At 41.6% G+C, this 12145-nt stretch overlaps 1 protein-coding gene across 1 annotated transcript; it reads left to right on the forward strand.

Moving 5' to 3' along the window:
• The first annotated feature begins 3086 nt into the window (after positions 1-3086).
• Positions 3087-6243, forward strand: GIMAP2 (GTPase, IMAP family member 2). The gene is given in 4 exon segments (XM_082661948.1): positions 3087-3136; positions 4018-4053; positions 5077-5473; positions 5475-6243. Coding segments are annotated over 3 exon segments (987 nt in total). The 5' UTR covers positions 3087-3136; positions 4018-4025; the 3' UTR covers positions 6037-6243.
• The last annotated feature ends 5902 nt before the right edge of the window (positions 6244-12145 follow it).

The following is a 12145-nucleotide window of genomic DNA, read 5'->3' on the forward strand; positions in this document are numbered from 1 at the left end:
AGCAGTGAGAGGCCCGCATACTGCAAAAAAACCACAAAACTCAGTGGCAAAAGCAGTTTTATTATGCTCGTGATTTTGTGCCTCAGGAAGTCGGGCAGAGCACAGAAGTTCTCCCCTGCCTCTTCTCCACGCAGACTGGGGCTTCAGTTGGTGGGGACACTGGTCTGGCTCCACACCTCTGTGCCTCCCTGCTGGTCAACTGTGTTCCTTGATTCCTCCCTGTTGCATCTTTTGGGGCTGGAATGTTCCAGATGGCTTCTTCACGCCTTCACCAAGGTGACAGCGCTTTACTCCTGGTGGTTTCGATTCCCGAGTTCACCATAGTAATGTAAAGTCAGAGGAATTTAAAGGGATTATTGTCAGCTTGTCCACTGAGAGAGGAAGCAGATCAAAGAGCGGTCACTGTGGCTACTGAGTGGGGGTGACTGTGTGGGACTGAACTGGTGAAGGAGTGGGTAGAACAGTCCACACCTGAGGTATGTCCATGTCCAATTCCAAGGAGCTGACAACTATCTTTACCTCATGGTACGAGATGTTCCACAAGGAGACGATTGTGAGCCATCATTTGAAACCATAGACAAAGCAATGTGAGGGAAGGAAGCTCGAAATAGACATCCCTTTGGGTTCCCTTGCTTGCAATATACCTCTTTTTGTAATGTAACACTGCTGATAATTGCATCTTTTAGTGGAATGCTCCTGTTGATGTCTTGTTTGATGTAAAATGTCTTTAAAACTTTTTAACTTAAAATTTTAGCCATTAGGGATTTCCCTGGTTGTCCGGTGGGTAGGACTCCGCAGTCTCAATGCAGGGGGCCTGGCTTCAATCCCTGGTTGGGGAACCAGATCCCGCATGCATGCTGCCACTAAGAGTTCGCATGTCGCAGCTAAAAAGCCCGCATGCCGCAACTGAGACCCAGCACAGCCTAAATAAATATTTAAAAAGTTGTTTAGCCATTAATCTTTGCAGTTATTCCATGAGATGACCCTTCTTGCAACTCTGAGCACCCTTTGGAACTAGGTCTTCGGCAGCTAGTCCTTCCCAACGTGAAGCTACCATTTCCTCACACTTTTCAGTAGACAAGTCGCTCGGTCCAGCCTCTCTGAAAAGCTCCAGGTTGGGTCTTTTGTTGTTTGTTTGTTTGTTGGGGTTTGTTCGTTTGTTCACTGAGTTTTTGTTTTGCACCCATCACTTCGGTGAAACTTTGAAAGTCAGGCGTCCGTCAGGCGTCCGTCGTTCCTTCCCTGCTTCACCAGTTCACCCCACACACTTTCACCTGCACTGAACAGCCATTGTGACTTGTTTTTGATTTCCCTCCACCCTCCACAAAACCTCTTTTCTTTTTCTCTTCTTTTTTTTGCGGTACGTGGGCCTCTCACTGCTGTGGCCTCTCCCGTTGCGGAGCACAGGCTCCGGGCGCGCAGGCTCAGCGGCCACGGCTCACGGGCCCAGCCGCTCCGCGGCATGTGGGATCTTCCCGGACCGGGGCACGAACCCGCGTCCCCTGCATCGGCAGGCGGACTCTCAACCACTGCGCCACCAGGGAAGCCCTATTTTGCATTTTTTTAGGAACCTCCATACTGTTCTCCATAGTAGCTATACCGATTTACACTCCTACCACCGCGTGATTTCTCCACATCCTCACAAACACCTCTCTCCTGTCTTTGTGATGATAGCATCCTAACAGGTGTGAGGTGATAGCTCATCGCGGTTTCGATCTGCATTCCCCTGATGATTAGTGATGTTGACACCTTTTCATGGACCTGTTGGCTGTTGTATGTCTTCTCAGAAACAATATCTATTCAGGTCCTTTGCCCATTTTTTAATTGAGTTGTTTGTCAGGATACTTATCCAATAACTTTCTTTTATAAACCAAAAATATTTGGGGTATTCAAAAGAGCAATATTTTAAGCTTTTGTTCTGAAAAAAATGTTTTTATATAGGTACTTTAGTGAATTTTACATGTGATTTAGAAAATCGATGGGCTTTGAATTTGATATTGCATTATATGTGTTTTCATAAAAAACAATAAGAAATAGGTCCCTGTTAGTATTCTGACACAGAATCGTTTGTTTTTAGGAAGAGATTACTGATATTAAGTAGAAGATGCATAGTAAAGGATGTGGAAGAATGCAAAACGGTGATAATAGTTAGTGTGTGACGAAGCAGTGGTGTCCACCCGCGTCCCGGGACTCCACTGCGTTTCCAAACCTCTCCTATAATGAGGTCGGGGCCTATGATTGTTTCTCATCAGTGGTTGGGAGAGAAAGCAAAGTGCACCACTACTAATCTGGGATATTTAAAGGCTATCTAAGTCCCACATTTTCTCTGCCCCTGCTGTGGTGAACGTCATATAAATAAGGGGAAAAAAGCATTTGAGTGATTTCAGCTTTAACCCCTTGGGTCATTCTTCCTGAATGTAGAGACTCAGATTATTATTGTAGACACTGCCTAGATCATTGCTTCCCAGGGGTGCCTCCCTGACATTGCAGAGCTGGACAGGAAGGAAAAGCAGGGAAACCATGAGTGAGTTATTTCCAAATGCACTGATGGACGTGACTGTTACAGTCAGACAGACATGGGCTTCTCCCGGGTTCCCCTTTCTGTACCCTCCCCGCTCTGCACAGTGCCCTGTCCTGTGCCCCTCACACCCACGCTCTTTCTGCCCCCAGCCCAGCGGCACTTGCCTTTAGGACAGTCACTGCTACGGTGTGGATGAGGTGTCATTCCTCCTGGGAGGAGCTGAGGGGTGTTCATTCAGGCAAACCTGTAACTGCGGGGACACAGCCCGGGTGGGAAGGAAACAAATCTGCCAGCATCCCTGGCGCCCCTTTTCTTCCTGTCCAGTTTAAATGATTCAAACATTGTTTTTTTCACTATTGAGAAAAGACAGTCCATGCGACAACAAATTATTCATTAAACTTTGCCATTTTAACTATTTTTAAAAAGAGAATCAGACACAGACATGTGCTGGGGCTCACTTGCAGTGAGGAAACTCAGTGGAGATTCGAGAGAGGAAGAAGCAGACTAGGTTTCCGGTTTTCTGGTTTGTTTGGTTTTTTTTTTTTCTCTTCAAGCTGAACGGGCAAGTCACAGATTTCACTGGGGAGGCTTCTGTTTCTTTCAAAAATAACTCAGGTAAGTCCACACTCAAGAAAGTTCTGCAGTGTTGATTTCTAGTTCCCAGGCTAAAGAAAAAATTTTTTAACAAATTTGCCCTATTTTCAGGGAAACAATTTAGAGTGATGGCATCTGGCTTAAGTGAAGCCAGTTTACAGGACCTGTCAACTTCATGGAATTTAGATTACCCATTACTGGCAAAGAGAGCTTCATTTGCATAGAGCCAATAAAAAGTGCTAACTGGGAAGAATTTGGTCATTAACTCATGCATTTTCTCTGCCTTGTCGCTTGGTACCAGCTGCCAGTTTTAAGAAACGTTTCTCTGAGTAGGAAAAGGAACTAAATGGCAAGGCTTCTACGTGGAAAGAGGAAAATTCAAGTAATTAACGGATCAAATGAAGTGTATTTCTGGTTTAAAGGACAGTGTACTTTTCTGGAGTCGTGTTCTTAATTCATTGAGCCTCTCAGCAAGGACGCAGCGTGGAGGGAGGGGCTGGGCGAGCTGGAGAAAGATCGAAAGAAAGAGCAGTCTGAACCTGGGACCCAAGGCAGACCTAGAAAGGACGCAGAGGGAAAGGAAGGTGTGTGGCCACGGAAAGCAAGAGCGGGCGCAGAGGTCCTTCAGGGAGGAGGGTAAGTGGAGGAGAGGTGGGCATGCAGATAAGAAGAAGTAGGTGGGGCGACAAGCCAAACCCATCTTCTGACTCACTGGGTTGACTCTGAGCAAGTGACTAAACTTCTCTGTAAAATAGAGATAGTACTTCTTTCCACCCACCTCCTCAGCTTTGTGTAGACAAATGAGGCATGGTGAACGTGCTCTAGAAATATAAGGTTCTCTCATGAGTCGTAACTCAAAAATGATAGTTTTTTAATTGGTCTCTGGTCTCTCTGTCCCTCAGGAACTGCCATGGACCGAAAGGAATGCAGTCACTCTGGTAAGAAAGTGACTTCCTCTCTGTGCCTGTTTACCCATACTGTGCTTATGTTGTATAAAAATCATGCTATACTTTGAAGCAAAGCATAAGTGAGCAGCAGTTTCTTCACTAGAGAGGATCATTTCACAATGTTCATTTCAGTATTTTCCTGGTCTAACCATTTCGCTGGTGGTCGGGACCACACCTCTGCCCAGCCACGGTCAGAGGAGCCGTCTCTGGTCCTGGAACAGTCAGGTTACTTTCCCCACCTGAAGACGGAACCCACTGTCTTGGCTACCTGTCTCTCATCTCCAGAAAATTTGCCTTTTACAGGGCCAGAACTGGATGATATAGGCAAATTTTGAATGACAAGGTATGTTTTTAATTCTAACTCATCCTCCAAATATGTTTTTCTAGGAGCCAACATGGCAATGTCCTGCAGACCTAGAGAAATCTAGAGTTTTAAAAATCATTATTTTATTTGATAATAGAGTTAGCTTCTATTTCAGAAATACCATACATTGTGAGAGTATCTTTTCCCAGACTTTTCCTTATCATTAAAAATATTCCATTGGCATGATCAGTGTGGGAATAACGAAGCAAGCTTCTTCTTTTTTTTTTTTCACCTTTGTTTTTTTTAATTGAAATATAGTTGATTTACAGTGCTGTGTTACTTTCAGTTTTACAACAAAATGATTCAGTTATACACACACACACACACACACACACACACACACATACGCATATGAATAGATTTTTAGATTCTTTTCCATTGTAGGTTATTACAAGATATCGAGTATAGTTCCCTGTGCTATACAGTAGGTCCTTGTCGGTTATCCATTTTATATATAGTAGTGTGTATATTTTAATCTCAAACTCCTAATTTATCACTCCGCTGCCTGTTTCCCTTTTGGTAACTGTAAGTCTGTGAGTCTATACCTGTTTTGTAAATGAGTTCATTTGTATCATTTTTTTTAGATTCCACATATAAGCGATATCATACGGTATTTGTCTTTCCCTTCTAAGTAAACTTGCTCTTAGCAGGACCATATACAAAGAGTCAACAAGCTCAACATGCCGGAGGATCAGAGCTGAGAGTCATTCTGGTGGGCAAAACAGGAACCGGCAAAAGTGCTACGGGGAACAGCATCCTCGGGAAGGAAGCATTTGAGTCCAGGCCGAGTGCCCAGTCCTTGACGAAGACTTGCAGTAAAAGTCGGGGAAGCTGGGGAGACAGAGAGATGGTTGTCATTGACACACCAGACATGTTTTCTGGGAAGGGCCCCTCTGAATCCCTGTACAAAGAGGTACAGAAGTGCTACTTACTCTCCGCACCAGGACCTCACGTGCTGCTCCTGGTGACACAGCTGGGCCGATTCACCACGGAGGACCAGCAGGCTGTGCAGAAGGTGAAGGAGATCTTTGGAGAGGATGCCATGAGACACAATTGTCCTCTTCACCCACAAGGAAGACCTCAAGGGAGGCTCCTTGATGGATTACATCCATGGCTCAGATAACAAAGCCCTAAGCGAGCTGGTGGCTGCGTGTGGGGGGCGAGTGTGTGCCTTTAGTAACCGTGCTAAAGGGAGCAATCGGCATGACCAGGTGAAGGAGCTAATGGACTTAACTGAGAGCCTAGTGATGGCGAAGAGGGGTGGCCACTACAGCAATAGGCTGTACAGCCTAGTAACAGGGTCAGAATGTGCAACTGTGCAGTCAGAGGAAAGATTACAGGACTTCAAAGAGAGCTTTGTAAAGTACACGGAAATTCAGAGACGTTCAGCCATGGCCAAAGCCCTAATCCTAATAGTGATGTGTATTCAGGTGTTTGTCAGATTGCAAACTCTGTTATTTCGTGTCTTGCACGGAATGTGCAATTTCTTTTACCACTTACTGTTTACCATGTGCCATTTATTCTGTCGCTTACTGTTAATTATACCCCAAAAATTAATGGTAATTTTTAGAAAGACCATTAGACGGGAATGCAAGACTCCTATATTATAGTTACAATCAGTGGTTCTCTATCCACTGTCATTTAGTGGGTGAATCACACACTGTACCTCCCTGTAGAACACAGTGCCTGACAGCACCAAACGTTTGAGATTCTGTGAAGTGCTTAAATCTTAACATCATTCTATTTGTCAGTAAACCAAATGATTTTAAAAGTTACTGTTTGTATTGAAATATAGCTTTTAAAACTTTTAAACATAAAATTCCTCTCATTTGTAAATCTCTAAAGTCAGTTTTAGGTCCCTAAAAACTCCTTTTCTTCTTTATACTTACTATTTCTACTGAATATAACAAAAATAACAATAAAATTTCTACTGGGTACAGTACAATAACAAGTAAGCTGTAGAATTCCTGAGATCACATGTCTTTAATTCTGTGCTATGGTTTTATCTTCAGAAGATGGTAAGTGAACACGTGGCTCATTTCTGTAACACAACCAATGCGTGCTCAACAATCACACGCGGACACACTCACACATCAATAGTCTGTTGTATGTGCATCAAATTTGCTTAACATTGAAAGAGGCTCAGCTAGACTTTACCCCTGGTGCCCATTCCCAGTTAGCATTGAAACTCACACAGACGCTTACGCTTCAGACAAGATGGTGGACTGAATAGTTTGGAGCACCATCCTGTTAAACGCAACTAGAATTTTTAAAAATAAACACAGGGCTTCCCTGGTGGCGCAGTGGTTGAGAGTCCGCCTGCCGATGCAGGGGACACGGGTTCATGCCCCGGTCCGGGAAGATCCCACATGCCGCGGAGCGGCTGGGCCCGTGAGCCATGGCCGCTGAGCCTGCGCGTCCGGAGCCTGTGCTCCGCAACGGGAGAGGCCACAGCAGTGAGAGGCCTGCGTAGCGCAAAAAAATAAATAAATAAAATAAAATAAACACAATCTTTATGACTGATGAGCTCACTAGAAAATTAGGAAAACTCCAAGCATGAAGCAGACAATACACATAAAAAGGATGTGGAGCTAAAAGGGGAGTTGAGAGCCATGAGGACAGGCAAACCCAGAAGGCAAGGTTGACCTACAGGCAAACGCCTACATCAATCCCAAGATGAAGAAACTCAACCTTGGATTGTTGGTAAAGTTAGAGAGCTGATTCTGAGGTCTCTGATCCCCAGACCCAAACCTATATTAAACCTTCCCTAATATTATAAATTATAATATTATAAATTAAATTTAAAGTATTTTTTAACCAAATGTAAAATATTCTGTTTTTTTATTTCTTCTTATGCTCATTTTTGTATGATGTGCTTTTCAAGGAATTTTTCCATTATACTTAAGTAGTTGAATTTATTTGCAGAAACATAAAATATTTTATCATCCCTTTAATATGTACAAGAGCTAAATTATTGGGTTGGCCAAAAAGTCCGTTTGGGAACCCAATACTTGTTCCTCTTCAAATTCTGATATTGGCAATTTATGATTATTTCTTTTTGTTTGATCAGCCTGGCTAGAAGTTTAATTTTATAAGTTTTACAAAAATCTAACTTTGATTTTCTCCTTTATATTTTCTCTGTTCCATGCCATTGAGCACTTTTAAAAATCTCTTTTGCCCAGAATGTTTTAATTTCAAAGAAGTTCAACTCATCAATTTTTTCTTTCATAAATCATGCTTTTAGTGTTTTATCTAAAAAGTCATGACCAAACCCAAGATCTCCTAGATTTCCTCCAGTGTTATCTTCTAGGAATTTTATAGTTTTACATTTTACATTTATATCCATGATCTCTTTTGAATTGATTCTTGTGAAAGGTATAAGGTCTGTGACTAGATTCTTTTTTTTTTTTGCATGTGGATGTCCAGCATCATTTATTGAAAAGTCTATGCTTTTACAACCTAAGTTTCCATCAACAGTTGAATGGATAAATAAGATGTGGCACGTATATACAATGGAATATTACTCAGCCATAAAAAGAAATGAAATTGAGTTATTTGTAGTGAGGTGGATGGACCTAGAGTCTGTCATACAGAGTGAAGTAAGTCAGAAAGAGAAACACGAATACCATATGTTAACACATATATATGGAATCTAAGAAAAAAAATGGTCATGAAGAACCTAGGGGCAAGACGGGAATAAAGACATAGACCTACTAAAGAATGGACTTGAGGATACAGGGAGGGGGAAGGGTAAGCTGGGACAAAGTGAGAGAGAGTCATGGACATATATACACTACCAAACGTAAAATAGATAGCTAGTGGGAAGAAGCTGCATAGCACAGGGAGATCAGCTCAGTGCTTTGTGACCACCTAGAGGGGTGGGATAGGGAGGGTGGGAGGGAGGGAGACACAAGAGGGAAGAGATATGGGGATATATGTATATGTATAACTGATTCACTTTGTTATAAAGCAGAAACTAACACACCATTGTAAAGCAATTATACTCCAATAAAGATGAAAAAAAAAAGTCTATGCTTTTAGACAGACTCACAGTTATAGAAAATAAACTACTGGATACAGTGGGGAGAGGGAAGGGGGGTACAAAATAGGGGTATGGGATTAAGAGGTACAAACTATTATGAAGCAAATAGATAAGCAACAAGGATATATTGTACAGCAATGGGAATTATAGCCATTATTTTGTGACAACCTTAAATGGACTATAATCTATAAAATACTGAATCACTATGCTGTACACCTGAAACTAATATAATATTGTAAATCAGCTGTACTTCAATTTCAAAAGTAAAAATAAATAAAAAATTTAAAAAGACTATGCTTCCTCCATTAAATTACCTTTGCTTCTTTGTCAAAGATCAGTTACGTTTAAAATAGCTATAGCTGGGCTTCCCTGGTGGCGCAGTGGTTGAGAGTCCGCCTGCCGATGCAGGGGACGCGGGTTCGTGCCCCGGTCCGGGAAGATCCCACATGCCGGGCAGTGGCCGGGCCCGTGAGCCATGGCCGCTGAGCCTGCGCTTCCAGAGCCTGTGCTCCGCAACGGGAGAGGCCACAACAGTGAGAGGCCCACATACCGCGAAAAAAAAAAAGAATTTAAAATAGCTATAGCTATGGTTGGATTTACATCTACCTTTACCATCTTGCTCCTGCTTCTTATTTGCCCCATATTTTCTTTTTTTTTTTTCTTTTAACAAGTTTATTTTCATGGACGTTGCAGAGAACCCTCAGAAGCTCCTTGCTGTTCTTGCTACTCCTCCTTCAAACCTGGGTCTTCTGTCTCTCCCTCCCCTAAGAGCTGCCTTTGTTGAATGGCGGCTGTGACTCAGACACTAGGCTGGGCACATCATTCCTCATTCCTGTATCACTTGTTTATTGATGGTGACAGTGTGCCAGACACCGATAGGCACTTTAGATATGCTTTCTCGTTCATCCCACAGGGCAAGCCCTAAGGGACCAGTTATTATTATCCCGTGTGACTAGTCTGGCCTTCTGCAGGGCTTGGGTTGCTGATAAAGTACTGCTCCTGAGCCCCTAGAAGCCGTGCATTATCTGAGTCCCCTCCCCTCCACATGCCCATCTATTTGTCTTCTCAGCCACACAGTAGGATTTTGTTTTATTGGAGTATAATTGTTTTACAATGCTGTGTTAGTTTCTGCTGTAGAACAAAGTGAATCAGCTACATGTATACATATATCCCCTCCCTCTAGAGCCTCCCTCCCACGCACCCCCCCATCCCACCCCTCTAGGTCAGCACAGAGCGCTGAGCTATACAGCAGCTTCCCACTAGCTGTCTACTTTACACATGGTAGTGTATATATGTCAGTGCCACTCTCTCAGTTCGTTCTGCCCTCCCCTTCCCGCACTATGTCCACAAGTCCATTCTCTACATCTGCATCTCTATTCCTGCCCTACAAATAGGTTCATCTGTACCATTTTTCTAGAGTCCACATATATGCGTTAATATACGATATTTGTTTTTCTCTTTCTGGCTTACCTCACTCTGTGTGACAGACTCTAGGTCCATCCACGTCTCTACAAATGACCCAGTTTTGTTCCTTTTTATGGCTGAGTAATATTCCATTGTAGATCTGTACCACATCTTCTTTATCCATTCATCTGTTGATGGACGTTTAGGTTGCTTCCATGCCCTGGCTATTGTAAATAGTGCTGCAATGAATATTGGGGTGCATGTATCTTTTTGAATTATGGTTTTCTCTGGGTATATGCCTAGTAATGGGATTGCTGGGTCATATGGTAGTTCTATTTTTAGTTTTTTAAGGAACCTCCATACTGTTCTCCAAAGTGGCTGTATCAATTTACATTCCCACCAACAGTGCAAAAGGGTTCCCTTTTCTCCACACCCTCTCCAGCATTTATTGTTTCTAGATTTTTCGATGATGGCCATTCTGACTGCTGTGAGGTGATACCTCATTGTGGTTTTGATTTGCATTTCTTGAATAATTAGTGATGTTGAGCATCTTTTCATGTGTTTGTTGGCCATCTGTATGTCTTCTTTGGAGAAAGAAGTCTACTTAGGTCTTCTGCCCATTTTTTGATTGCATTGTTCTTTTTTTAATATTGAGCTGCATGAGCTGTTTATATATTTTGGAGATTAATCCTTTGTCTGTTGATTCGTTTGCAAATATTTTCTCCCAATCTGAGGGTTGTCTTTTCGTTTTGTTTATGGTTTCCTTTCCTGTGCAAAAGCTTTTAAGTTTAATTAGGTCCCACTTATTTATTTTGTTTTTATTTTCATTACCCTAGGAGGTGGGTCAAAAGGATGTAGCTGTGATTTATGTCAAAGAGTGTTCTGCCTATGTTTTCTTCTAAGAGTTTTATAGTGTCTGGCCTTACATTTAGGTCTTTAAGCCATTTTGAGTTTACTTTTGTGTATGGTGTTAAGAAGTGTTCTAATTTCATTCTTTTACATGTAGCTGTCCAGTTTTCCCAGCATCCGTTATTGAAGAGGCTGTCTTTTCTCCATTGCATATGCTTGCCCCCTTTGTCAAAGATGAGGTGACCGTAGGTAGGTGCGTGGGTTTACCTCTGGGCTTTCTGTCCTGTTCCATTGATCTATATTTCTGTTTTTGTGCCAGTACCATACTGTCTTTATTACTGTACTTTTGTAGTATAGTCTGAAGTCAGGGAGCCTGATTCCTCCAGCTCCGTTTTTCTTTCTCAAAATTGCTTTTGCTATTTGGGGTCTTTTGTGTTTCCATACAAATTGTGAAATTTTTGGTTCTAGTTCTGTGAAAAATGCCAGTGGTAATTTGATAGGGATTGCACTGAATCTGTAGATTGCTTTGTTGCCCCATATTTTCATTGTTCCTCTTTTTTTCATTTTTGTGTGTTGATTTTTTCAAAATTATTCCATTTCCTCTCCTCTTTTGGACTTTTTTTTTTAAAGTGATTGCTCTCAAACTAAAGTATTTATCCTTAACATATTATTCTCTACCTTGACCTAAGAGTGGACCACTTCAAAGAAGATATTAATATAAGAACCTTATGAAAGTGTACTTGCATCTAATCTCTACCCTTCCTTTGTGATATTGTCATTTTTTGCTTCTCCATATGTTAGAAACCCACAATAGGTTATTAATATTTTGCTTTAGTCTATTTCATTTTTAAGAAACTAAGCAATAATCAAAATAGCAGTCTTTTCATATTTCCCACATATTTAATTTTTCCAGAAAACTTTATTCTTTCCTGTTGATCCAAGTTTCTATCTGGTATCTTTCTCCTTCAGCCTGAAGAATTGTGGGACAAATTTTCTTTGGTTTTCAATCTTAAAATGTCTTTTTTCAATCTTCATTTTTGGAGGGTAGTTTTGCTGGGTCGATCTTTCATTTTCCTTCAGCATTTTAAATATTATTGATATTCCAGTGTTTTCTGGCTTGCATTATTTCTGATAGGAAAGCAGCCATTATTCTTATATTGTTCCCCTCTGTGTGATGTGTCTGTTTTTCCTCCCCTAGTTAATTTTAAATTATTCCCTCTCTCTCTTTCTCTTTTTTTGGTTTTTGTTTTTAGTAGTTTGACTCTAAAGTGCCTGGATTTGGGGTTTCTTTGTATTTCCCACATACAGTTAAAATTTTTGGATTTATGGGTTGAAGTTTTTCATCAAAATTAAAAAATTTTGGTCATTATTCCTTCAAATATTTTTTCCTACCAGTTCAGTCTTTTCTTCTTCTTGGATTCAAT

The sequence above is a fragment of the Grampus griseus genome, assembly GCF_964374135.1.
Source record: "Grampus griseus genome assembly, chromosome: 9".
NCBI lineage: Eukaryota > Metazoa > Chordata > Mammalia > Artiodactyla > Delphinidae > Grampus > Grampus griseus.